This window comes from Desmodus rotundus, chromosome 6 (assembly GCF_022682495.2).
Source record: "Desmodus rotundus isolate HL8 chromosome 6, HLdesRot8A.1, whole genome shotgun sequence".
Classification (NCBI taxonomy): Eukaryota; Metazoa; Chordata; class Mammalia; order Chiroptera; family Phyllostomidae; genus Desmodus; species Desmodus rotundus.
This window is the reverse complement of record NC_071392.1, coordinates 44,624,749-44,651,924: the sequence shown is the minus strand read 5'-3', so window position 1 is coordinate 44,651,924 and position 27,176 is coordinate 44,624,749. Positions and strand designations below refer to the sequence as shown.

The 27,176-nt window shown below is 39.6% G+C and overlaps 2 protein-coding genes across 3 annotated transcripts in view; one reads left to right on the top strand and one right to left on the bottom strand.

Annotated features, from left to right (window-relative positions):
* FBXL13 (F-box and leucine rich repeat protein 13) overlaps positions 1-27,176 on the top strand; it is a 287,440-nt gene that overhangs the window by 136,732 nt on the left and 123,532 nt on the right. For both annotated transcript variants that reach the window (XM_045193852.3, XM_024558073.4), the window contains exons 10-11: positions 14,167-14,219; positions 18,341-18,441. In XM_045193852.3, coding sequence (XP_045049787.2) covers positions 14,167-14,219; positions 18,341-18,441 — 154 coding nt within the window. The remainder of the gene's footprint in view (positions 1-14,166; positions 14,220-18,340; positions 18,442-27,176) is intronic.
* Positions 1-27,176, bottom strand: part of LRRC17 (leucine rich repeat containing 17) — a 46,938-nt gene that overhangs the window by 9,922 nt on the left and 9,840 nt on the right. The window contains exon 2 of the mRNA XM_024557477.3: positions 11,073-11,980. Within this exon, the coding sequence (XP_024413245.2) occupies positions 11,073-11,844 (772 nt within the window). The 5' untranslated portion in view covers positions 11,845-11,980. The remainder of the gene's footprint in view (positions 1-11,072; positions 11,981-27,176) is intronic.

Genomic DNA, 27,176 nt, shown 5'->3' with positions numbered 1-27,176 from the left:
GTGGTGCACAATCGAAAGTATTACGACATTCTGGCAGGGAGCTAGAGCCGAACATTGCAGAACGATTATTCTTAGCATTTGACATTTATTACCTATTTATAGAATGGGATAAGGAAAATTACAATAAAATATATTCAGATTGTCATACTTGAATTCTAGACATGGTTCTTAATCTCTATGTAATTTTATTTTAAAAGGTTGCTTAAAATTATCGCTTTGCAAGAGCAAAGAAAGCAGCTCCATTATCATCAATCTGAACATGGCTCTGTGCCAGGGAGAACCAAAGGGCATTTAATAGATAAAATCTTTGCCTTAAAACTTATAGGAAAAACAATATGCCAAAATATTAAAAGTAATCAATAGATTTATATCAACCATAGTGAAAGTGATTTATATTGATTATATTAAAAGACAAAAGTACTCTTCATTTTATCTACATTTTTAAATCTAAAAAGTATAGCCTCTGACTTATGTAGTCATTAACATGTGGAGGAACTTGAATCGTCTACTAGTGCATGAGCCTATGTTACGTGTGCTATGTATTTCATTAAATTTTATTTATATCGTTTTCTAGTAAAAGATATAGATATTTTTAAAGCAAAGGGAATGCATTTATGAGGCATATCAGGAAGGTTGTGTTTGGACAATAACTGAAGAAAATAAAGCAATAAAAATGTTTGTATTTTTGCCAAGAGAGGAAGAGACAAAAATATCATGAAAAAAAAAGACAAAGGTAGAAATAGGCGCAGAGGGAGAGAATGGCCCAAGAAAAGAAAAGCTGTAAGAAAGAAATTCCCTAACAAGCTATCCCTTCTTAAATGGCAGTGTAGTCTAGCTATAGAAGTCTTTAACTTTATGTTGATGTCAATTTTTCTGAGATAATTAATGACTTTACCTACTTACTCTTTATCACCTGATGCACCAAGTGCAAATTAACTTTAGCTTGAGGATAGAACCTCAGCAATATCAAGTAATTTTTCTAAGCCAGGTTTTTAAGCACCACAAAGGAAATTCTAGTAGAACACATTCTTCAGAATGAAGTACTACTCACCGTAAAAAATCAGGGAAATTCCACCCAATCTATTACAGAGAAACTACATATACTGACTTTTCTGGAATTCTCTAATGCTTCTATTGTTAAGACAGCTGCTTGTTTGAATATAATCAGGTTAATACTAAAAGACAGCAGGCTCAGGTAGACCAAGGTTCAAATCTTTGCTTTGCTATTTACCTATGAGACCTCGGCCAAGTGACTGAGTTTCCCTGAGACTCATTTTCCTCAATGTAAATGGGGATAGATTACCTTCCTGGAAGTCAACTGTGGACAGTATGTGTGTGGACCACCTGGAACATAGTAGGTTCTCAGTTAATGAAAACTCTCTTAATTCAGAGAACCCCAGAACAGCATCCCCTAGGTTATGATGCTGTAATTGCTCTCCTATGGTATCAAATTATATACAGTTCACAGGGTGACATAGTAAGCAAACCTTTCCATGCCACATGGCGGTGATGTGACCTAACCAGGTGCCACCTTCCAGAGTCAGATAGCAGGGGACAAGGCTTGAGCATAACTTTGACAGTAAATTAACAAATTTACTGCTGGCTCAGGTTGCCTGCTTCTGCAATGTAAATGAATTCCTGCCTATGGTTCGCTTGAGAGGAGCCAGAGTCCCTATGCCCCTAGCCTTCCCTTTCTGTTCTTAAAGAAACAAAACAAGCAAAATTGCCCAAAGTAAGTGGAAGGAATGATACCACACCCCATAAGACCCTAATTCAATGACATCTGGCTTTAATTTATTATTACAAATAAGTTATTAATCCATGCCAGAAATGAAAGTCAGACACTGTCATATGACTTGTTATCCTAGTGCAGATTAGTAGTTCCAAGACCATACTCTGAGAACGTCTTCACTAATATGTCAAGAGCATTACTAAAAATCTCCCTTCTGTTTTATTTCATGAATTTATCTTGGGTGCAAATCCTACACAGTACTAACTGTATCCCAAGAATGTGTGGGATATAAAACCCAGTAATGATTTTCAGGAAGTAGGTAATATTCTGGAAAGATTCCCTTAGTCTCATAGTTTTTGGATTAAATACTTTCAACTTAATCTTTTTCAATATTTTTGTGTTTTATTTTGGGTAATTTGGGGACAAATAAGATACAGGACGTTGGCAAGTATTTATTAAAGCCTTAAGACTGAATTATAAGATACACCATCACGACAGAGCACTTGGCCTCCCTCTGACAGTGCTCTCACCTGTCCAGTCCTGCACATGGTTTTCCTTGAGGTAAATACTTCCTCACAGATGCACAACATGTGTCAACTTTACCTGGGGTAAGCTGGGTTATATAGACAGCAATTTGCACTTGTTTTCTTACCCACTGGTTTACCTACATAAATTAAATTACATTAGTTTTAAGATTAAAGATATTCCTTATGGCCACAGATTGCAGAGCAAATAAGAGTAAAACCCAGATTCTACAAATGGCAGTGAAGTAGGTGGAAGCTACACTAACCTCCTCCCAGGATCAAACTGGAATGACAACTAAGTTATAGAAAAATTATCCTGAAAAACCAACTGAACACTAGCTGGGGAGAAGTCTTATAACCAATGACTTACAGAAGGAATCACATCACCACCACAAGACTGGTAAAGAGTGTGGAGGCACGAGAGGGCTGGCTGGGCTCCCATAGGTGGCAGCTAAAGTGTTGCAGGGACATTTCATTGGTCTGGGGGTACCCCTGAGAAGTGTGGAGTCTAAACTCCAAGCTGGAGCCTAGAGCACCAGACCTGGAGAGGGCCCCAAATAACATTGGACTGTGAAAAGCAGAGGGATTTGTGTCTGACAGAGACAGACAGCTAGAGATGCAGGGAGCTTCTTAAAGGGCCAACACGAAAAATTTCATTTGAACATACTTACCCTGGTCTCCAGGAGAAGAAGAGAAGAGTGGACTAGAGACACATGAAGCGAGACTGGGGTTTGAGGCTCTGGGGAGAGAGCTAAAGGGTCAGCCAACAGGGTGCCGAGTCATTCCCCATACTACAGAAACCATCTTTGTTGGGCAGAGCACTGCCCTCTAAGTAGCATCAGCTTGGGGGGAAGCAACAGCCTCACCTGCAGGAATCCATCTCACTCTACCCATGGAGCTTAAGCCAGGCTTCTGACTGCAACTGGAGGCTATTTCAGTGATTAAGTCTAACAGCAAAGGCAGATCTCTGGGAGCTCTGAGGCTTTAGCTGACCCTCCCCCAGGCCTGGCACTGGTAGAAGCCAGCCTGTGAGTGCAGCTTGGCCTTTTCTGCAACACCAGGCCGAGCAGAGGAAGCCAGAAGATGTGGATTACTGATAGCTCCAACAGATAGACCAGAGCCAGTCACACATAGTGTCTGACACGGGGCTGAACCAGACTCTTTGTGGATCAACCTAACACATAGAAACAAATACAAAAATACAGATAAAATGTGAAGAGAAAGAAACAGGCCCCAAATGAAAGAACAATAGAACCTGCCAGAAAAAGAACTAAATGAAATGGAGGCAAGCAATTTATCAGATGTAGAGGTTAGAATAATGATTATAAGGATACTCAACCATATGAAAAAAGACAGAAATGATAAAAAAAGGACCAGGCAGAAATAAAGAATGTGGATCAAGATGGCAGCATAGGCAGACATGGATCACATCTTTGCACAACCACTTCAAAATGACAACTAAAATATAGAACAACCATGATTCAGAACTGTCAGAAACTGAGTTGAATGGAAGTCTGACAACTATGGAATTAAAGAAACCACATCCATCCAGACTGGGCGGCAATGCGGAACAGGCTGGTCCCACACCCACGTGTGGTGGATAAAAATTTGGGAAGGATATCTAGGGAGTGAGGAGTCTGGCCCCAACTAGGTTCTCCAACCCAGTGTTCCAGTGCCAGGAAAGTAAGTCCCCACAACTTCTGACTGCAGAAACCAGTGAAGATTGAGTTGGTAGAAGAAATTTCTGGAGCCCAAGCAGTTCCTCTTAAAGAACCCAACATGAAATCACCTACTCAGACACACTCCTTCAGAGCTCCAGCACTTGAGTAGAATCTTGAAAGGCACCAATGGCACACCAGGAGGAACTGAAATGTCTGGCATGAAAGCAAGTAGAGGCCATTCTACCTTTTCTAAACCCTCCCCCAACAGAGACACAGAGCCAGCCAGCTGGTGCCATATCTGTTACTCCATCAACCTGGCTAACACTCTGACGCATCTTGGAGATCCCCAGAGACTCCACGCCAGTCAACTTACAGGCCTACCCAAGGTGCTTTTCCATATGAATAGCTGGTCTTGGCTCATGCTTCACAACCTCCTAAATACTCTCAAACAAGCAACAGCTGCCCTCAGTAAGCCCCAGGCCCAGCACTACCAGCAGCCACCCTATATTCACAGCTTAGAATCTCCAAGCCCAGCATAAGAAGCAGCCATCTCAGATTGCTTTATAGCTCATGCAGAGGGGGCCTGAGCAAAACACAGGTGGGGGCTGACTTTGGCCTGTACAACCTGGGAAACCTCAGAGCCAAAGCACCCCGTGGACAGCTACAGACAACATTGAAGAACTACCACCCTGCCCCTGCACAGCTGATCCTCCATGCAGTGCAGAGGCTGGTGGTAAGTGGTCACAGATAATCCTTGCAGCTAACTGGCCTGGGTAATCCCTACCATTGTTCAAGACTCAACTACAAGAGGAGGGTGGACTCAGCCCACACAAAGGGTGCACCTCAAGTACACAGCTTGGGTGATAGAAGAGGCTGTACCACTGGACCCTACAAGACACCTCCTATATTAGGCCTCACTACCAATACACAGAGTCAAAGCAGCTATATCTAATACATAGAAACAAATACAGGGATGATACCAATGCAAGGAGTCAAAGAAACATGGCCCAAATGAAAGAACAGATCAAAACTCCAGAAGAAGAGCTAAACAAAATGATGATAAGCAATCTATCAGATGTAGAGTTCAAAACACTGGTTATAAGGATGCTCAGGAATTTAGTGAGGACATCAACAGCATAAAAAAAAAAATCCAATCAGAAACTAAGGATTCACTAATTGAAATAAAGAACAATTTACAGGGAAACAACAGTAGAATGGATAAAGCTGAGAATCAAATCAATAATTTAGAACATAAGGAGGCAAAACACAACCAATCAGAACAACAAGAAGAAAAAAGAATCCAAAAAAATGAGGATCATATAATCAGCCTCTGGAAGAACTTCAAGAGGCCCAACATTTGCATCATAGGGGTGCCAGAAAGAGAAGAGATAGAGCAAGATATTGGAAATCTATTTGAAAGCAATGAGAGAAAACTTCTCTAATTTGGTGAAGGAAATAGACATGTAAGTCCAGGAAGCACTGAGAGGCCCAAACACGATGGATGCAAAGAGGCCCACTGCAAGACACATCATAATTAAAATGCTAAATGTTACAGATAGAGACTCTTAAAACAGCAAGAAAAAAATAGTTTGTTATCTACAGGGGAGTTCCCGTAAAACTGTCAGCTGATTTCTCAAATGGAACTTTGCAGGCTAGAAGGGAATGGCAAGAAATATCCAAAGTCTATGAAAAGCAGTGACCTACAGCTGAGATTATTCTACCCAACAAAGTTATCATTTAGAATGGAAGGGCAGATAAAGAGCTTTCCAGACAAGAGAAAACTAAAGGAGTTCATCTTCACCTAACCATTATTATATGAAGTGTTAATGGACTTATTTAAGAAAAAGAAGATCAAAACCATGAACAATAAGATGGCAAAAATACATATCCATCAACAATTAAATCTAAAAAACAAACTAGGCAAACAAGAAGAATAGAGACAGACTCATGGATATGGAGAGTGTTTTTATAGTTACCTGATAAAAGGGGTCATGGGGGAATGGGTGCAGAGGTGAGGGTATTAAGAAGTACAAATACGTAGTTACAGAATAGCCATGAGGATATAAAGTACAGTATAGTAAATGGAGTGGCCAAAGAACTTATACGCATGACCCATGGATATTAACAATGGTTTGGGGATTGCCTGAGGGAGTGGGTCATGCAGGGTGGAGAGAGGAAAAGAGGAAAAATCAGGACAACTGTAATAGCATAATCAATAATATATGATTAAAAATAAATATAAAATATTGAAATCTTGAAGCAATAAAAAATGCAATGACTGAAATAAGCAATTTCTGTAAGGAATAAACAGTAGGTTAGATGAAGCAAAGGATCAAATCATGGATTTGGAAGACAAGTTAGGAAAAATACCCAAGTCAACATCCACATCGTGGGAGACCAGAAGGAGAAGAGAATGAGTCAGGGATTGAGAACCCATTTGAAGAAATAGTGATCCAACAATTCCCTAACCTGATGATGGAAAAAGACACATAAATAGGGGAAGTACATAGAGTCTCAAACAAGATGGACCCAAAGAGGCCCACACCAAGACACATCATAATTTAAATGCAAGGCTTAAAGAAAAGGAGAGAATCTTAAAAGCCACAAGAGTAAAGCTGTTAGTTACTGACAAGAAAGGTCCCATTAAACTCAACTGATTTCTCAACAGAAATTTTCAGGCCAGAAGGGTTTGGCATGAAATATGCAAAGTGATAAAAAGCAAGGACCTACCATGAAGGCTACTTTACCCAGTAAAGCTATCATTTAAAATTGAAGTAGCAGTAAAAGAGCTACCCAGACAAGAAAACGATAAAGGAGTTTGTTAACACAAACTCAGTACTGCAACAAATATTAAAGGGCTTGCTTTAAGAAGAAGAAAAAGAAAAAAAACAGGAAAATAGTTTTAAAATGGCAATAAATATGTACCTATCAATAATCACTTTTAATGTAAATGGCTTAAAGGCTCCAATTAAAAGACATAGGGTAGCTGAATGGATAAGAAAATAAAACCTATATATAAGCTGTCTCTAAGAGATCACCTCGAATGAAAGATCACATAGATTAAAGGAAAGGGATAGAAAAAGATTTCATGCAAATGGAAAGGAAAGAAAATGCTGGAGTAGCAATATTTATTTTATATCTCACAAATTAGACTTTGAAAGCAAAGCTACAGTAAAAGACAAAGAAGCACACTATATAGTGATAAAGGGAACAATACAACAAGCAGATATAATCCTAGTAAACATTCACACACCTAACTAGGGGCACCTACATATGTAAAGTAAATCTTAATGGACATAAAAGGAGAGATTCACAGAAAATACAGTTATAGAAGAGGATTTTGACTTCAATGGATAGATTTTCTAGACAGAAAATCAAAAGGAGACTCTGGTCTTAACTGACACACTAGATCAAATGTATTTAATTGATATTTTCAGGTCGTTTCGCCCCAAAGGAACAGGATATACATTCTTTTCAAGTGCACATGGAATGTTTTCTAAGATAGACCACATATTAGGGCACAATATAAGTCACAATAAATTTTAAAAGATTGAAATCATATCAGGCATTTTCTATGACCACAATGTTATGAAACTAGAAATCAATCACAAGAAAAAATCTGGTAAACACCCAAAGACATGGAAGCTAAATAACATGTTATTAAACAATGAATGAGTCAACAATGAGATCAAGGAAGAAATCAAAAGATAACTTAAAACAAATGAAAATGAGAACACAACAATCCAAAATCTGTGGGACACAAGGAAAGCAGTTCTGAGAGGGAAATTCATAGCACTACAGGCATACTATCTCAAGAAACAAGAAAAACTCAAATAAACTATCTAACTTTACACTTAACTAACTTGAAAAAGAACAACAAACAAAGATCAAAGTAAGTAGAAGGATGGAAATAATAAAGATCATAGCAGAAATAAACAAAATAGAGTCTTAAAAAATGATTCAAAAGATAAATGAATCCAAGAGCTGGTTCTTTGAAAAGATAAACAAGATTGACAAACCTTTAACCAGACTCATCAAGAAAAGCCAGAGAGGACCCAAATAAATGAAATCAGAAATGAGAGAGGAGAGATAACAACTGACACCAAAGAAATACAAAGGATTTTAAGAAAATATTATGGACAATTATATGCCAAAAAAACTGGACAACCTGGACAAAATGGATAGATTCCTAGAAACATACAATCTTCCAAAACTCAATCAGGAAGAATCAGAGAATCTGAATAGGCAGATTACACCTAGTGAAATTGAAGCAGTCATCAAAAAAACCTCCCCCCCAAAAAAGCACTGGGCCAGATGGCTTCACAGGTGAATTTTACCAAACATTCTCAGAAGAAATTACACCTACCCTTCTCAAACTACTCCAAACAAATTCAAGAGGAGGGAACACTTCCAACATCATTTTTTTAGGCCATCATTATCCTAATTCCAAAACCAGATAAAGACACTACAATGAAAGAAAATTATAGGCCATATCCCTAATGAACATACATGCTAAAATCCTCAACAAAATGTTAGCAAACCAATACAGCAATACATCAAAAAGATCACCATGATCACATGGGATTTATTCCAGGAATGCAAGGTTGGTACAACATTTGCAAATCCATAAATATTACTCACCACATCAACAAAATGAAGGATAAAAACCACATGATCATATCAATAGATGCAGAAACAGCTTTTGATAAAATCCAGCACCCATTTATGATAAAAACTCTCAACAAAGTGGAAATCGGGGAAACATACCTAAACATAATAAAGGCCATATATGACAAATCCATTGCCAGCATCATAATCAATGGGCCAAAACTACAAGCATTGCCCTTAAGATGAGGAACAAGACAGGGATGTCCTCTTTTACCTCTCATATTCAACATAGTACTGGTAGTGCTAGCCACAGCAATAGAAGAAGAAGAAATAAAAGGCATCTAAATTGGAAAGGAAGAAGCAAAACTGTAGATGACATGATAGTGTACATAGAGAATCCCAAAGAGTCCACCAAGAAACTGTGAGAACTGAAAAATGAATTCAGTGAAGTAGCAGGATACAAAATTGATATCCAGAAATCAGTTGCATTTTTATATGCCAATAATAAACTAACAGAAAGGGAAATTAGGAAAAATATCCCGTTCACAATTGCTTCAAAAAAGAATAAAATACCTAAGAATAAATCTAGCCAAGGATGTAAAAGACCTGTCCTCAAAGAAATTAAAGAAGATACAAATAAGTAGAAGCATACTGTGTTCATAGATAGGAAGAACTAACATCATTAAAATGTCCAAGCTACCCAAAGCAATCTATAGATTCAATGCAATTTCTATCAAGATTCCAATGTCATATTTCACAGAACTGGAACAAATATTTCAAACATTTATAAGGAATCACAAAAGGCCCTGCATAGGAACAGTGATCCAAGAAAGAAGAAAAAAATTGGAGGAATCACATTGCCTAATATCAAACTAGACTCTTAACGCCATAGTAATCAAAACAGCATGGTACTGGCACAAAAAAAAACCCATATCAATGGGATGGAATATGAACCCAGAAATAAACCCACACCTTTATAGCCAATTAATATATGACAGAGGAAGTAAGCACATACAGTTAATGGACTAATGATGGTTTATTCAGTAAATGTTGTTGGGAAAATTGGACAGATATGTACAGAAAAATTAAATTAGACCACCTTATTGCACCATACACAAGAATAAATTCAAAATGGATTACAGGCTTAAATGTTAGACTCAAAACCATTAAAATCCTAGAAGAAAACATAGGCAGTAAAATCTCAAACATTGTTCATAGCTATATTTTATCTGATATATCTCCCCAGGCAAGGAAAACAAAAGAAAAATAAAACAAATGGGACTACACCAAACTAAAAAGTTTTTGCACAGCAAAGGAGACCATCAACAAAAGACAACCGATGGGGGCAGAACAATTTCTCCAATACATCTGGTAGGGGGTTAATATTCAAAATTTATAAAGATCTTACCAAACAACACCACAAAACAAACAATCCAAATAAAAAATTTTCAAAGGACCTGAATAGACATTTCTCCAAACAAAATATACACATGGCCAATACACATATGAAAAGATGCTCAACGTCACTAATCATGAGAAAAATGCAAATTAAAACTACAATGAGACACCATCTCACACCTGTCAGAATGACTATCATTAGTAAATCAACAAACAACAAATGCCGGTGAGGATGTGGAGAAAGGGGAACCCTTTTGCGCTGTTGCTGGGAATGCAGACTGGTGTAGCCATTGTGAAAAGCAGTATGGAGATACCTCAAAAAATTAAAAATGGATCTGCCTTTTGACCTAGTGATTCCACTGCTTGGCATATACCTGAAGAAACCCAAAACACTAATTCAAAAGAAAGTAAGCACCCCTATGTTCACTGCAGTGTTATTTACAATTAGCAGAATATGAAACAGCCCGTGTCCATAAGTAGATTAGTGAATAAAACAACTATAGGACATTTACACAATGGAATACTACTCTGCCATAAAAAAAGAAAATTTTAGCATGTGCAACAGCATGAATAAACCTGGAGAACATTATGCTAAGTGCAATAAGCCAGTCATGGAAAGACAAATACCATAAAATTTCAGTTATATGTGGAATCTAATGAACAAACTGAACTAAGTAGCAAAATAGTGACAGACACATAGGTAGAGAGCAGGATGACAGCAATTCGGTGGGGAGGTTAGGGGGTGGAGGGATTGAGCAAAAAGGAAAAAAAGGACTCATGGACAAGGGCAACAGTGTGGTGATTGTGGGGGTGAGGGGTGTGTGAAGGGGATAAATGGTAATGGAAAAAATACCAACCAAAATAAATAATAAATGAATGAATGAATAAATACAATTCTTTAACTTAAAAAAAAGATTAGAACCCTTATTTGCTGTTCCTCCTGCCCTCCTCTAATATTCCCTAAATCACCAACCACCTTGAGTTTGAACTCCAGAAAAGCTTGGAGTAGGGTGCATTGTCATTGGAGAAAGATTTTGGGGGAAGTTACACCAGAAACTCCAAGGCATGGTTAGGTGTAGGTAGAGTTATAAGATTCAAAGAATATTTAAAATCATCTGTGAAAAATGAAAAAATAAGAAACTTACAAACCTTTCCTTTTGCAGTCCAGTGTTTGTATGGGAAACACATAAATGTGGCAAAGAGAGGAGTCCACCTCCGGCTTCCTGGCGGGGGGTCTCCCTGACACTTGGGGTTTCGGGTCCAATTGTTCCTTTTCTTCTTCATTACATAACTCGTCAGATTTTATCTGCCGTAGTTTCTTATTTTTTAGTTCATGTGGGCTTTTGCACTTGGCATAGTTCCCCAAATTTCGATTCTTTGGAACCTGCAACATTGAAATAAGTGTCTCCATGTCACAAGTACAGTGCCAGGGGTTGTCATAAAGGCGCAGGTAGCTCAGGAGAGGCAGATAAATGAACACTTCTTCTGTCAAGGTTTTGATCCGGTTATGCTGCAGTAAGAGAGTGGTAAGTTTATTTAAGCCAAAGAAAGCCTCACTCTCAATTTTGGAGATCTCATTCTGTTGCAGATCCAAGCTTTTAAGCTTTCCGAACTTGGAAAACATGTTGTTCTTCAATACGTGGATCTTGTTTCTTGCTAACAACATGTGCACCAAATCGTGAGGCCAGCCAGGCAGCACATAAAGTAGTTTCCTTTCTTGACAATCTAAGTATTTCTCATGAAGATATGTGTACACTTCACAGGGGAGGTCTGGTGTGGAGCGTTTGACCGGGTTGGAGCCTCTCCGGCCCCCACCTACCAGGCCATGATTCGTTTGGTTTTTCACACCCCCAGGGTCTGCCCTGCGGAGCTCAGCGGCTTTACAAAAGAAAAGCAGGGTTAGGATGGTAACCACACGCATCCTGACATCCAGCTGGCCCCAATTACTTAGTGTGACAGATGGAACAATGAAATTATTCCTTTGAAATCCAAGTTTGGGTAATTTTAGCTAATGCACATCAGGAACAATGAGATCCAGCTGAGGTATGGTGGAGCCCCTAGGTTGCAGGAGAAAAAAAACATTTAGTTAAGGACCATTGTGAGCAATGTTATTGACAGATAATAGCTTCTTTTAAAGCAAAGGCATTCCAGATAATAAAGGCATATTAAGAATGGTGGTGTATAAGGCTCTGCACCCTCCTATGTGCCTTGTTTAGTGGCTAAATGTTTGAGCCCTGAGTTCGAATCCAGACTCTCCTAATTGCTTAATTGTGCAACCTCACGCTAATTATTTAGCCTCATCTTCTGTATCTATAAAATGGGACTGAGGATACACCTAGGTATTGTTGAGAGGATGAACCAGGCACTTCACAGTGCTGGGTACAGGGGAAATATTCCCCAAGGTTAGGGCTTAGCATTAGGAAAACTGAAACCTGTAGCTCATCATCACATTGGATTCAACAAATTAAGAGGTTTCTTTTTATAGCCTTGAGATGCGCAAATAGGAGGACTCCATTGACTATCTTCCCAAGCTTGTTTTCCTCTTCCATTTATTGTCTTCCAATCACCAATCATATTTAATGGTGACTCCAGAAGTGCTCAGCGTACACGGCAACTGTCCTTGTTATCTCCTGCACAGTTTAGCTCAAAGGGCACTTTCTCAGCAAAGATGTCTCTGACTGCTGCGCTTGGAGTCACACCCCTTTCCCTTCACTGGCTGCTCTCCACCCTTTTTCTTGTTGCATTTTTCTCCAGAGTACTTCTCACCACCTGTCAAAGCATCTATTTAACTTCTTTTGTTTACTATCAGTCCCCCTCCTCACCCAAAGTAGGATGCAAACTCCATAAGGGCAGAGACTTTTGTCTATTTTGTTCACTGCTGTCTTTCTGGTACCTGTAGAATTTTTAGCACAAAGCAGGTTCCTGATAAAAACTTCCTGAATGCATGAATGACTCTCAAGTAACCATTCTATGAAAATATTAATCTCATAAACTTAGTTATTATAATTTTGGGGCAATCTATTTTTTTCCTTAGCAAGTATCTTCGATGACTTCCAAGGTCTGCACATCTTAAAGGATTGTTTCCATTGTTCAATCCTGAGAGTGGTTTTGGTTTGCATCTACTACTTAGGACATAGTCCATTCTTGGCAGAGGAAGAAATGTTCAAAATGGATTTATAATTAATAACATTTCTGTTGTTATTACCGTGGGGCTGTGTGGTTATGAATGGCAGATGTGTTTTCTATTCATCGTAGCAGTGTGAATGCCAGGATCACTCCCTAGCCTGGAGTTTTCCTCCGTGATGTGGTCTCCTCCACTAGAATGCCTCCCCCCTTCTTTGCCTCAAACATACCTCTATCCACATTTCGTGTTCCCGCTCCTAAACGCTTCTCTTTTGTCTCACATTTGGAGTTTTACTTCCCGTCAGCCTACACCCAGAGTGCTAATTGCGTATCACTTCGCCATCTGGCTCTTTGTGTATGTGTCTTCCAAGCAAGCTGTACAGTTGCCCCTGGTGCCAGAGCTAATCAGGCACTTGGCCTTTCTAACCTTCCACTTCTCCAACTGTAATTCATTGTAAATTGTATGTAAACCTAACCTAAAATAATCATATTTTGTTAATTATTATGTTTGCTGAATTACTTACAATATGCGTGTTGAAGTATTTGGGGGAAGTATGGTGATGTCTGCAACTTCCTTTAGAGCGCATGAAAAATAAGATGAATTGAGGAATCAAGAGATGGATATACAAGTGGATAATGTGATAAAGCAAATACAATAAGATATAAATTGTAGAATCTAGGTGGTAGGTCTATTCATCGTATAATTCTTCAATTCTCTCAATTTTTTTGTATGTTTGAAAATTTTTATCATAAAATGTTAAAAGGTAACAGAAAACAAATTAAAAAATGAGCAAGAAGTCATGCCACAAAAAAAGCAGGTTGGTTTTAAGTGCTTTGAAGCTTAAAACTCTAAATATAAACTGTTTTTCCCAAAGTAGTATTTTTCTCTTTTCTGCTTCCTTCTGTAATCCTCAAACAATAATAAACATGTATATATATTGAATTTTAAAGCCAAAAGAAACCATTTTTCTGGGAAAAGAAACCAATACTTAGAATAAGTTACTTGCCAAGGTTTTTGTTTGTTTTCTAATGAATACATTGCATTGAATGTAGGATGGAAAAACTTTAAGTTAAACATTTGTAATATGTTGTTCAGTGATGTGTCACTTGTTTGATTTAGGCCTCTGTAAAAATTTGCAAGAGCTGAATGTCTCTGACTGTCCAACCCTCACGGTGAGTATAAGAAGCTTATTTTACTGCTGTGTACATAGATTTGGACTTGCTAAGTTGGAGGGCTAATACACAGAGGTTTTGCCAAAACACATGCCTGTGTGCTCATTTAAGATTAAATATGGAAAAAAGCAAACTATGTTAAACATTGGCAAGAAATTTTATCCCATTTATGTAATGCTATTATGAATCCTGTAGATGTATGTCCAAGGTTAGAGTCTTCGGAAAGTGGAAACTATTCAACAATTACACACACACACATGAACTATATTTATATGTAAGGCCATGTGTGTGTGAGACAGAAAAATAGAGACCCAGCAGAAACAATAGGCTCATTATCATGGTCTTCAAGGGGGCAGTGCCAAAGAAGATGGAAATGAACGCGTAACCCCAGCCAACTCCTTCCTGGTCCCTGTCTCCAGGCTTCCTTCTACCTCCTATCTCTCCTTCACCCTGTGAGCACATTAATACTCCTTCTAAAAGGCCGATCCGACCATTTACACCCATTTTCCATCATTTATACACACTCATCATCTACACTGTTGGGTAAAGGTAAAGCTCTTTGGAGATCCTCTGTGGTCTGCCTCTGCCTCCCTTTCCAGCCTCACACATTAAGCTTCAATGACCAGAAACTGCTATGTTTTCTTTGCTGTTTCGCTCAGCTGCTTCTTGCTGTTTTACCTTTGCTCAGGCTGTGGTCTTCATTTGGAATACTCTTTCCCTTAGTCCTCAGGGGCTGCTTTTCTCTTTGGCAGGCTTTAAGGCTTACTGGAGACCCCACCTCCTTTCTCAGGACACCACTGACACCCAGGAAAGGGTTTGCTGCTGCTCTTCTGGGTTCCTGTCATCAGTAGCCCTAATCACAGTGGTTCTAGCCCGAGAGGCCCAGAGGATAGATGTGTCTCACTTTGCCGTAGTCAGAGCACACAGGACACAGTAAATACTCCACAATACAGATTATGGCAGAAGTAGGTTTACGGTTGTGAGTACATGAAACACAGTTTACTCTTGTATTATTTATTAATTTTTGTATTATTTTCCATGTGAACAACTGTAACCTACTTTTGCCCCATCCTGTATATGTTTAATGAATAAAACTACATGGAGATATCTAGTAAGTAATGGACACGATTGGCTAGAACTTGAGATTCTATCTTGGGCTGACATCTACATATGTCATAAATACCATTTCAAATAAATAACATCAACCGAGAGGGAGAGAAGGTATGGGAAGAGAAGAGGACTGAGAATTGAACCTTGGGGAATGCTTACTCTTGGTAGCAGTGAGAGAAGACACAGCAAAGGATCTTAAGAAGGAGTAGTCAGGGAAGTAGATTGAAAACAGAGAGGTGTCACAGAAGACAAAAGAGTGAAGGGTCTCAGAAGGAAGCTACCAAAGTGGGCAGGTGAGAAAAGGACTAAGCAGGGCCTCCTGGATTTGAGAATTGGAAGGTGACTTGTGCCTTTTGCTGAAACAGTTTCATGGAATATTGGAGCAGAAATCTAATTGTACTGAATTGCGAAGTGGAGAAGAGGTGAGAAAATGAGGCATTACATATAAACTTATCGTTTCAGAAATGTGGCTAAGAGGGTGGCAGAAGGAAAGTAGAGAAAGGGAAACCTGTTTTAGGTTTATAAAGCTGGTAGCAACTGGCTTGAAGCAAGTCCCTGAGGAGAGAGGAGGGACTGGAATGAAGGGCCTGGCGGTATCAGGCCCTCGTTAAGCACCAGCTCCAGGATGAAGTCCATGCCCCTTGGCACAGGGGAAGAGACTTCATGAACTGGGCTTTCCTCACTGCCTCCCAGTCTTACCATTTATCATTCTTTCTTTCAAATTTCTACCCTATTTTGTTCTTTCTATGGGTATTCTTAGTACCTTCTATGTTAATGATATATTTATGTATGAATGTATACAGGGAATTTACGTTATTTAATATGGGTGTTACAAGGATTTAAAATTGAGTCAAGTTTCAGTTCTTGCCTTCAGGGAGATTCAGTTCTGCACTTGAATTAAAGTTCATATTCTTTAAATTTGGCTTTCAAATGAGACAGTCAAAACAGTGCCATCTGCATTGAATTTGTGAACATCAAAATCTGTTCCAATTTTGGAGTCTAGTAACATAGAGGGAGGATCATTTTATCTAGTTGTATCTTACTGTTGTTTTTCCCTTTGAGACATAGACTGGGAGACAAGTTTACATTTAAGGAGTTGGGTAACATTCATTTAAAAAGCTTTGATTTCTAAGGAGCTTGCCTTATGAATATATTATCTTCAGAAATATTTAAGTGCATTATGGACAAATTTATAAGCCATTCTGCAATGTAGACACTCAGTTTCTGCATTTATGTGTTCTAACATTTGGAGATTGAACTTTGACTTATTTTAAATATTGACAATAGGATGCATTTGATTTTTTTCCAAATAAGAAAATGCAGCAAATGGTTTGCCTCCTCATATCAAAGAGAAAATCATATTCCTTTGATATATAAAGCGTACTCCATCTTCCTTTTCGTGATCTTCAAATTTTCACCTTCTCTGTGGCTACCTCTGTAACAGTGTTTAAACCAGCTTTCTATCCTTTTCTTGCCCCATCTCAGTTGCACTTTTGCTGGAGTCCTCCAGAGGGTCCGTCATCACTTTAGCATTTGACTGGTATCATATTTTTGAAGGTAGATTTTGTTTGCATTAAACTCCAATGCCACACATTATCGTTGTTCTCTCCATTCCTTCTGGGAAAATTATACTGTAATTTCCACAGAACCCTGAACCCTACATTTTGGTGGTGGGGTATCTAGAAAAATTGCTGGCAGCTTGAAAGTAGTGACAGGAGTCTAGTGTGTATGGAAAGCCCTGCGCTTGTGCTCATAGAACCATTGCTACAGCAGAACTACAGTTTTACAACGTAAAACACAACCTTGGGTCCTTTCTCAGGTGTGGTTCGCTGTCCCTGTAAATCAACCAGTTGCTATCCCGTGTGATAGAATCTCGACCTGCAGGATTTTGTTATTTTAATATCTGTGACTTCAGGAAATAACTGGGCATAGAATGTTGAACGTAATGATCCTGCCAAAAATAAACCTTTGCCATCCTTAGTGGTGTCTGGGGTGACCGTAGAGGCCGTGCAGAATTCTTCCCCGAACTACGTCTCCTAGCCAAGTGACAATTCACATCTTCCTGCAATGGCCTATTCTTTCCAGAACCTTTGCACCATAAATAATTAAAACAAGCTGACCGCTTCAGTGTTCCTGGGAAGACTCATCAACCATCATTAAATAAATAAAAACCTGCGGCTACTCCTTCTAGAGAGTTTTGTGAGTAGTTACCCATACGAGAAGCTGCTCCACTGCCATCGAGCTTGCAATCCATCTGGTCTTGTAAATGTCAACGAAGGGCTCATGCTTGAAGTCACTGTTTGTTTTCTCTCCCTCCCAGGTCACAGTCACACCATTCTCTTGTGTCTCCGTTTCAGCTCTCTGGGGGAGGGTTGCTTGAACCTTTGAGGTTCTCTCCCACAGTGCTCCCAACACTGACTTTCATGTACAGCATGTATGTGGCCTGTATTTTACTTCAGGCCATCACGAACGTGCCATAAATTTGGTGAAAAACTGTTCAGCTGTTTCAATATATCCAGTAACAGAACCATAAAAACTAATTACACACACATTCACATACACATACATCTATATATAAATATAGATGTGTAAACACGGACTCACGTTTCATGAAGTCCAGTTGAGGGCATTTACTATTACTGCATAATAATTTCAGTAAATTAAAAAATTAACCCATTTTTAATCACTTTCTTACATCTGATGAGTCAGGAGTGTTTGATACTTTAACACATGAGGTCAAATTACCTGTCACAGAGTTGAACTTGTAAGAATTCACATTTTAATGTGTTATATCATTGCCATGAAATGCGGTTTATTTCCAAAAAAGGGGAAATGGGGGTAGTAATGGAGCTTCACCATCACCTTCTATTTAATTTGATTTACCACTAATGTCAAAGAATATGAAGAGACTAAGTCATGCATATACTTTTTCGGAGCAGAGAGAGAGACGATAGAGAGAATAGCAAAGCCTGTTAGGCTTTGGTAAGATTCTTCTCTCTGCTTTTGTGCAGGATGAATCAATGAGATACATCTCTGAGGGGTGTTCTGGAGTCCTGTATCTCAATCTGTCTAACACGACTATCACCAACAGGACAATGCGACTTCTACCAAGGTAATGCTTGTTTTATTTGTGTTACGCTGAAAATGAGTATGCTCCTCTAGGCAGTGCTTGACCTAGCACTCCCCAAAGGCAGTGCTCCTTTTACCAACACCCCCATGCCTGTGCCATTGCTGTTTTGATGACAGGACTGCTACTTTCAAGTTCCCAAGCTGGTGCCTATCCTCTCCTTTTTTGGTGGGGCCAGGTCCTCTGCCTTAACCTGCATTTCTGCATCACTCTTTTAGCAAAGTGCCTAGTAGTTGGGGTTTGGCTCTGCTTTCTCCTCCTCCCCCTGCTTCCTAGGCATTAATGCCAGGCCCCTTAATTAGAGTCCTATGCCTGGGACTTCTCTGCCTACAATAGAATACCTTGTACTTTGAGCTTGGTGTTCCAGACTCCCTGTTGCCATGCTCTGGTTACCTGTTGGGATCCCCACCACCTCCAGGAAACCTGATGCTGGTTGTTTTCTGATGTATGGACTGTTGCCAACCCAAGACAGAAATGTTGCCTCTAAGCCAGCACTTTGGAGAAGAAGGAAAAGAACACAAGACATCATCTCTAGATTTGGCAGAATATTCAAATTTATCACAAATTTATGTCATTCAATTATTCTTTATTTTCACCAAAGAAAGACTAATTAGGAAGAGTATATAATCATATTGGGAGAGATTCAAAGAAAACTTTCAAACTATTGTGAAAGAATAAACTATTTTGAGAATACAACTTTTTGAGATTCTTTGAAAAATAACAGCAAGACACTTGGAAAAGCTTAGATAGAAAATTCTAGAGAGGATTTCAAGATGGCGGCAACATAGGTGGGAGCGGAGTCCACTTCCCCTCAACGCCAGGGAAATACCTAGCTGATCTGAGGAGCAGAGCGAACAGCCAACAGTATTCCAGCATATACGAAGATCAGAGACCAAAGATAGAGGACACTGAAAGATCTGACGGTAAGAAAAGTGCTCAAGGACAATAAGGTCCACGGGACCCAGGACCGCGCGGTACAAGGGCGGCAGAAGCGCCAGCCCTGGCGCAGGGGCTCCTGCAGGAGTCTTGGGAGAGGGCCAGGCTGCGCTGTGAGCAGCCAGGTGCTTGATTAGACCAGGGGGGCTTGAAAAGGAGGAATTTCTCAAAAAGAAAAAGAAAATAGAGACACTAAGGGGCTAATTAGAGAACTCTCGGTAGTAGCCGAGGCCCCTGGCGCCCCTCCCCCCTCCACCCCTGGACTGCTACGCTCACCTGAGGTCTGGTCGCGCGCGCAAGCAGATTAGCGAACGGGACCCACACTTGAAACCCCGGAGGGGCGCCCACACCTGAAACCTCCGAGATAATTTGGAGCAGAGACTAGCTGCTCCACCCACAGGCCCAAAACCTCGGAACCGAGTGCCGCGTGATTCAGTCCCAGGGCGGCCCCGCCCGCCCGAGAGACTCAATCCCAGGGCGGCTGGATCGGCCCCCAAGCACAGAGCCTGTGGCTCAGCGGGCTGTGCGCGCTCACCAAGCACAGGGCCGGCTGGGTGCCTGTTTTCCAAATACAAAGCTGCTGGCGAGTGTCCTAACCCCAAGGCGGCTGAATCCGCCACCTGCGCGCCAGCGTTCCAAGCCCTGGCGGCTCGATTGGTCCGCCGGCTGCGCGCTCAGGGCACAAAATAACGTCACAGACCCAAAGCGGCTGGATTCCCCTGCTGCGCACGCACGCGTCACAAGCCAAAGCGGCTGGATTGGCTGATCAACGGACTGATTGACTGCCAGGGACCACACCTACAAAACAGCGAAGAGTGTGACCCAGGAAGAGAGAAAAGTGAAACCAATCCTTCCAACCACCCCCTCCCGTTGCACAGACAGGACACCAGCAGAAATAACCTGACCGGTTTAAAGCCAACAGAAGATTTTTTTTTTTTATCCTTTTTCTTTTTTTTCCTTTCCCCCTGAATTCCTTCTTCCTCTCTCTTTTTTTCTTTTTTTTCATTCCTTCTTCCTCCCATCCTTTACCATTTTTATGTCTTCTTCCTGCCTTCTTTTATCTATTTCTATGTTTTAATTTTTGCTAAAATTCCTTCTTATCTTGCCTCCGATCTTTCTTTATTCCTTCTTCCCTCCTTCCTTCCTTTCCTCCTTTCCTATTTCCTTTTTCCCTCCTTCCCATCTTTGTTTTGGTTTGTTTTGTGTGTGTGTGTGTTTGTTTGTTTTTTCTTTTCTTTTGCCCCCCCTTTCTCTTTTTCCCACAGGTGAGACAACAAAACCTGGAGTGCTGAAAAGACTAGAGTTAGACCGTGTTAAACACATAAACGTCAGCTCAAGACCAGTGAGCACAGGAGAGTAAGGAGACAGCACCACCGAATCCCATTGGCATTCTACCATAGAAGTTCATATCATAAATCCAGGGAGTCAGAACAAAGCAATTTAAGACGCAGAGGCCAACAAGAAGAGCCTCACAAACAATGGGAAGACAAAGAAACAATTCCCAAATGAAAGGAAAGGAGGAAGTCTCAGAAAGAATACTAACCGAAAAAGAGGCAAGTCAACTATCAGATACTGAGTTCAAAGCAATGGTCATCAGGAAACTCACTGAGCTCTCTGAGCTCAAAGAGAACTACCAGAAACTACAAGGAAACTACAATGAACTCACTGCAAACTATATCAACATGAAAAAGGAAATAGAAAATATCAACAAGAGCCAAGAGGAAATGAAGAATACAATTTCTGAATTGAAGAACACAGTAGAAGGAATTAAAAGCAGACTTGACGAAGCAGAGGATCGGATCAGCGAGCTGGAGGACAAAGTAGAAAAAAACACCCAGAAGGAGCAAGAAAAGGAAAAGAGGCTCAGAAAGAATGAAGAGGCAATAAGGGAAATGCAGGACAACATGAAACGTAACAATATCCGTATAATAGGAATACCAGAAGGAGAAGAAGAAGAGCAAGGGATAGAAAACCTGTTTGAAAAAGTAATGATGGAAAATTTCCCTAATCTGAGAAGAGAAAAAGTCACCCAAATCCAGGAATCACAGAGAGTCCCAAACAAGAGGAACCCAAAGAGACCCACTGCAAGACACATCATAATTAAAATGGCAAATTTCCAAGACAAAGAGAGGATCTTAAAGGCAGCAAGGGAGAAAAAGGAAGTAACATACAAGGGAGCCCCAATAAGGTTAGCAACTGACTTCTCAATGGAAACGCTCCAAGCCAGAAGAGAATGGCAAAAAATATTCCAAGTACTGAGAACCAGAGGCCTGCAACCAAGACTACTATACCCAGCAAGGCTCTCAATCAAGATAGAAGACCAAATAAAGAGTTTCCCAGACAAAAGAAGTCTAAAAGAATACAGCTCCACCAAACCAGCTCTGCAAGAGATGCTAAAGGGACTGCTTTAAGGAAAGGAAGGAAAAGAGAAAGACAGAGGAACACAGGTAGGAAATAATGGCAATGAATAACTACCTATCGATAATAACCTTAAACGTAAATGGATTAAATGCTCCAATCAAAAGACATAGAACAGCTGAATGGATAAGAAAACATGACCCACACATATGCTGCCTACAAGAAACCCATCTCAGGACAAAAGACTTACACAGACTGAAAGTGAAGGGCTGGAAACAAATTTTCCAAGCAAACGGACAGGAAAAAAAAGCAGGGGTAGCAATACTCATATCTGACAAAATAGACTTCCAAAGAAGGGCCATAAAGAGAGACCCAGAAGGTCACTTCATAATACTCAAAGGAAGAATCCACCAAGAAGACATAAACATTGTAAATATATATGCACCCAACATAGGAGCACCCAAATACATTAAGAAAATCTTGGAGGATTTCAAGAAAGATATTGACAGCAACACAATTATAGTAGGGGATTTTAACACCCCACTATCAAAAATGGACAGGTCTTCCAAACAAAAGATCAACAAAGATATTGTGTCACTTAACAATACCTTAGAGGAAATGGACTTAACTGATATATACAGAGCTTTTCATCCCAAAGAAGCAAAATACACGTTCTTTTCAAGTGTCCATGGAACTTTTTCAAAGATAGACCACATGATAGGACACAAAGCAAGCCTCAACAAATTCAAGAAAATTGAAATCATATCAAGCATCTTCTCTGACCACAAGGGTCTGAAACTAGAAACCAACGCCAAGGGTAAAAACCCAAAACACTCAAAAGCATGGAGACTGAATAGCATGCTATTAAACAATGAATGGGTCAAGAATGAGATTAGGGAAGAAATCAAAAACTTCCTGGAAACAAATGAAAACGAACTCACAACAACCCAAAACCTATGGGACACAGCAAAGGCAGTCCTGAGAGGGAAGTTCATAACGATACAGGCCTACCTTAAGAAGTTAGAAACAGTTCACACAAACAACCTAACCCTACGCCTACAAGAACTGGAGGAACAACAACAAAGACAGCCCAGAGCAAGCAGAAGGAAGGAAATAACCAAGATCAGAGCAGAACTAAATGACATAGAGACTAAAAGCACAATTGTAAGGATCAATGAATCCAGGAGCTGGTTCTTTGAAAAGATAAACAAAATCGACAAGCCTTTAAGTAGGCTCATCAAAAAGAAAAGAGAGAGGATCCAAATAAACAGAATTAGAAATGAAAGTGGAGAGATTACAACTGATACCACAGAAATACAAAGGATCGTAAGAAATTACTATGAAGACCTATATGCTAAGAAATTTGAAAACCTAGATGAAATGGACACATTTCTAGAAAAATATAATCTTCCAAAACTGACTGAAGAAGAAGCAGAAAACCTGAACAGACCAATATCAGCAAAGGAAATTGAAGCAGTCATCAAGAAACTCCCATCACACAAAAGCCCTGGACCAGATGGTTTCACAGGAGATTTCTACAAAGCATTTAAGGAAGAACTAACCCCTATCCTTCACAGACTATTCGAAAAAATCCAAACTGATGGAAGACTCCCAAACTCTTTTTATGAAGCCAACATCATCCTAATCCCAAAACCAGATAAAGACACAACGAAGAAAGAAAACTTCAGGCCAATATCGCTGATGAACATAGACGCTAAAATTCTCAACAAAATACTGGTAAACTGCATCCAGCAATACATTAAAAAGATCATCCACCATGACCAAGTGGGATTCATCCCAGGGATGCAAGGATGGTACAATATTCGCAAATCAATAAACATAATACATCACATCAACAACAGCAAAGACAAAAATCACATGATCATATCAATAGATGCGGAAAAAGCATTTGATAAGATACAGCACCCATTTCTGATAAAAACACTCAGCAAAGTGGGAATAAAGGGAGCAGTCCTCAACATAATTAAGGCCATATATGAGAGACCTACAGCCAACATCACACTCAATGGACAAAAACTTAGAGCTTTCCCACTAAGATCAGGAACAAGACAAGGATGCCCTCTCTCACCACTCCTATTCAACATAGTATTGGAAGTCCTAGCCACAGCAATCAGACAAGAAAAAGCAATAAAAGGCATCCAAATTGGAAAGGAGGAAATGAAACTGTCACTGTTTGCAGACGACATGATAGTGTACATGGAAAACCCTATAGACTCCACTCAAAAACTACTCGACCTAATAAATGAATTTGGCAAAACAGCTGGATACAAAGTCAATACCCAGAAATCAAAGGCATTCCTGTACACCAGCAACGAAACTGCAGAAACAGAAATCAGGAAAAAAATCCCATTCGATATAGCAACAAGAAAAATAAAGTACCTAGGAATAAACCTAACCAAGGAGGTAAAAGACCTGTACTCAGAAAACTACACAACACTGAAGAAAGAAATTAAGGAAGATACAAACAAATGGAAGCATGTACCATGTTCATGGATTGGAAGAATCAACATTATCAAAATGGCCATACTACCCAAAGCAATTTATAGATTCAATGCAATCCCTATTAGAGTACCCATGACATATTTCACAGATATAGAACAAACATTTCAGAAATTCATATGGAACCATAAACGACCTCGAATAGCTGCAGCAATTTTGAGAAAGAAAAACAAAGCAGGAGGGATCACAATACCTGATATCAAACTGTATTACAAGGCCACTGTAATCAAAACAGCCTGGTACTGGCATAAAAACAGGCACATAGACCAATGGAACAGAATAGAGAGCCCAGAAATAAACTCAAGTCTATACGATCAATTAATATTTGACAAAGGAGGCAGGAGCATAAAATGGAGCAAAAACAGCCTCTTCAACAGATGGTGTTGGGAGATCTGGACAGCTACGTGCAAAAAAATGAAACTCGATCACCAACTTACTCCATACACGAAAATAAACTCAAGATGGATAAAAGACTTAAATATAAGCCGTAACACCATAAAAGTCCTTGAGGAAAACATTGGCAGGAAAATCTCAGACATTCCACGCAGCAACATCCTCACAGACACATCCCCTAAAACAAGGGACATAAAGGAAAGAATAAACAAATGGGACCTCATAAAAATAAAAAGCTTCTGCATGGCTAAAGAAAACAGCACCAAATTACAAAGAGTACCAACAGTATGGGAAAACATATTTGCCAACGATACCTCAGACAAGGGCCTGATCTCCAAAATATATAAAGAACTCATTCGACTCCACTCCAGGAAGACAAACAACCCAATTAAAAAATGGGCAAAGGACTTGAACAGACACTTCTCCAAGGAAGACATATAGAGGGCCCAGAGACATATGAAAAGATGCTCAGCATCACTAGCCATCAGAGAGATGCAAATTAAAACCACAATGAGGTATCATCTCACACCAGTCAGAATGGCCAACATAAACAAATCCACAAACAAATGTTGGAGAGGATGCGGAGAAAAGGGAACCCTTGTGCACTGTTGGTGGGAATGCAGACTGGTGAGGCCACTGTGGAAAACAATATGGAATTTCCTCAGAAAACTAAAAATGGAACTGCCCTTTGACCCAGTAATTCCGCTGCTGGGATTATACCCTAAGAACACTGAAACACCAATCCAAAAGAACCTATGCACCCCAATGTTCATAGCAGCACAATTTACAATAGCCAAGTACTGGAAGCAACCGAAGTGCCCATCAGCAAACGAGTGGATCCAAAAACTATGGTATATTTACACAATGGAATTCTACGCAGCAGAGAGAAAGAAGGAGCTTATACCCTTTGCAACAGCATGGATGAAACTGGAGAGCATTATGCTAAGTGAAATAAGCCAGGAAGTGAGGGACAAGTACCATATGATCTCACCTTTAACTGGAACATAAGCAATAGAAGAAAAAAGCAAACAAAATATAACCAGAGACATTGAAGTTAAGAACAATCTAACAATAGCCAGGGCGGGGGTGGGGGGTGGGGGCGGGGATAGGGGGAAGAGGGTATTACAGGAACTACTATAAAGGACACATGGACAAAACCAAGGGGGAGGGTGGAGAGGGGGGAGAGAGGTGGGTTCACCTGGGGTGGGGTAGAGGGATGGGGAGAAAAGGCATACAACTGTAATTGCATAACAATAAAAAAAAAAAAAAAAAAGAAAATTCTAGGTGGTAATTATCCTTATCTTCTGTCTCTAACCATTTTATGGAAATGTGCAAGCCTAACAATAATGGTAAACTTTTCATTGGAAGTTTGGATCAGCCAAAATGGAAGGATACTACACAGTGGAATATGCCAAATGATCCAAATTTATATTTTGTTGGTTGTTTAAACTTGAGAAAATGATGGGGAAAACAATTAATGAAGCAGATTAAATTTAAAAGTGTGTCATGTCCATATCTGTAACATTGTTAACAGCACAAAAAATTGAGAAATTTTATTATTTGATTTTTTTTGGACACTCTCTGCAGCCTAAGCTGATGCCAAGAGTTCCCCAACAGACAGATGTGTGCTCAGGCACATGCCCTCAGCTTGAAGCTTATTAGTTTAACAAAACACCAGTTCCTCAACCTACTGCATGATTATTGAACTCTGACTTGAGCCCTGGCTAGTGTGGCTCGGTGGATTGGGCGCCTGCCTGAAAACTTGAAGGTCACTAGTTCAATTCCCAGTCAGGGCACATGCCTGGGTTATGGGCCAGGTTCCAGGTTGGGGGTGTATGGGAGGCAACCAATTAATGTTTCCCTCACACATCGATATTTTTATCCCTCTCTTTCTCCCTTCCCTTCCCTTTATAGAAATGAGTAAATAAAATCTTAAAAACAGGCAGACAAAAATGCCAAGGGGACAGAGACAGTTTAACATCTGTCTCTTTAAAAAACAAAAACCAAAAAACTCTAACTTGAAGGATATGACCACTCCTAAGGATTTTTTGATAGAGAAATTTCATTTTCTGCTGTATCATGTAATTCTTGAAAGACCATGATAATTTTTTTTAATATTTGAAAACTATTATCTGATTTAGTAAAGAAGTACCATCTTTAGTGGATGAATGAAGTCTGGATATACATCCTTGTTGATTCATGTTTGTCTTACTCATTAATGTAAATAAAAATGTTCATATTGAACTATACCTATTTCTTAATTTTTCAAGTTTATTTTTATTTTTGGGTGAAAACTAGAAATATAACAGAGTGGCAGATTTTATTTTTCCTTTGAGCTAATAGGAGAAGACAAAATACAGTTTACATTAATGATTTTGGCATTGTGGGAGAATTGATTGATAACATGGAGTTTACAATAGAGAGTACTGTGTATTTTATTATTTGTAAGTTCTGTGCTATGCATCTTTTATAGCTGCAATATAGTAAATGTAAAATAGTAAGATGTACAAATT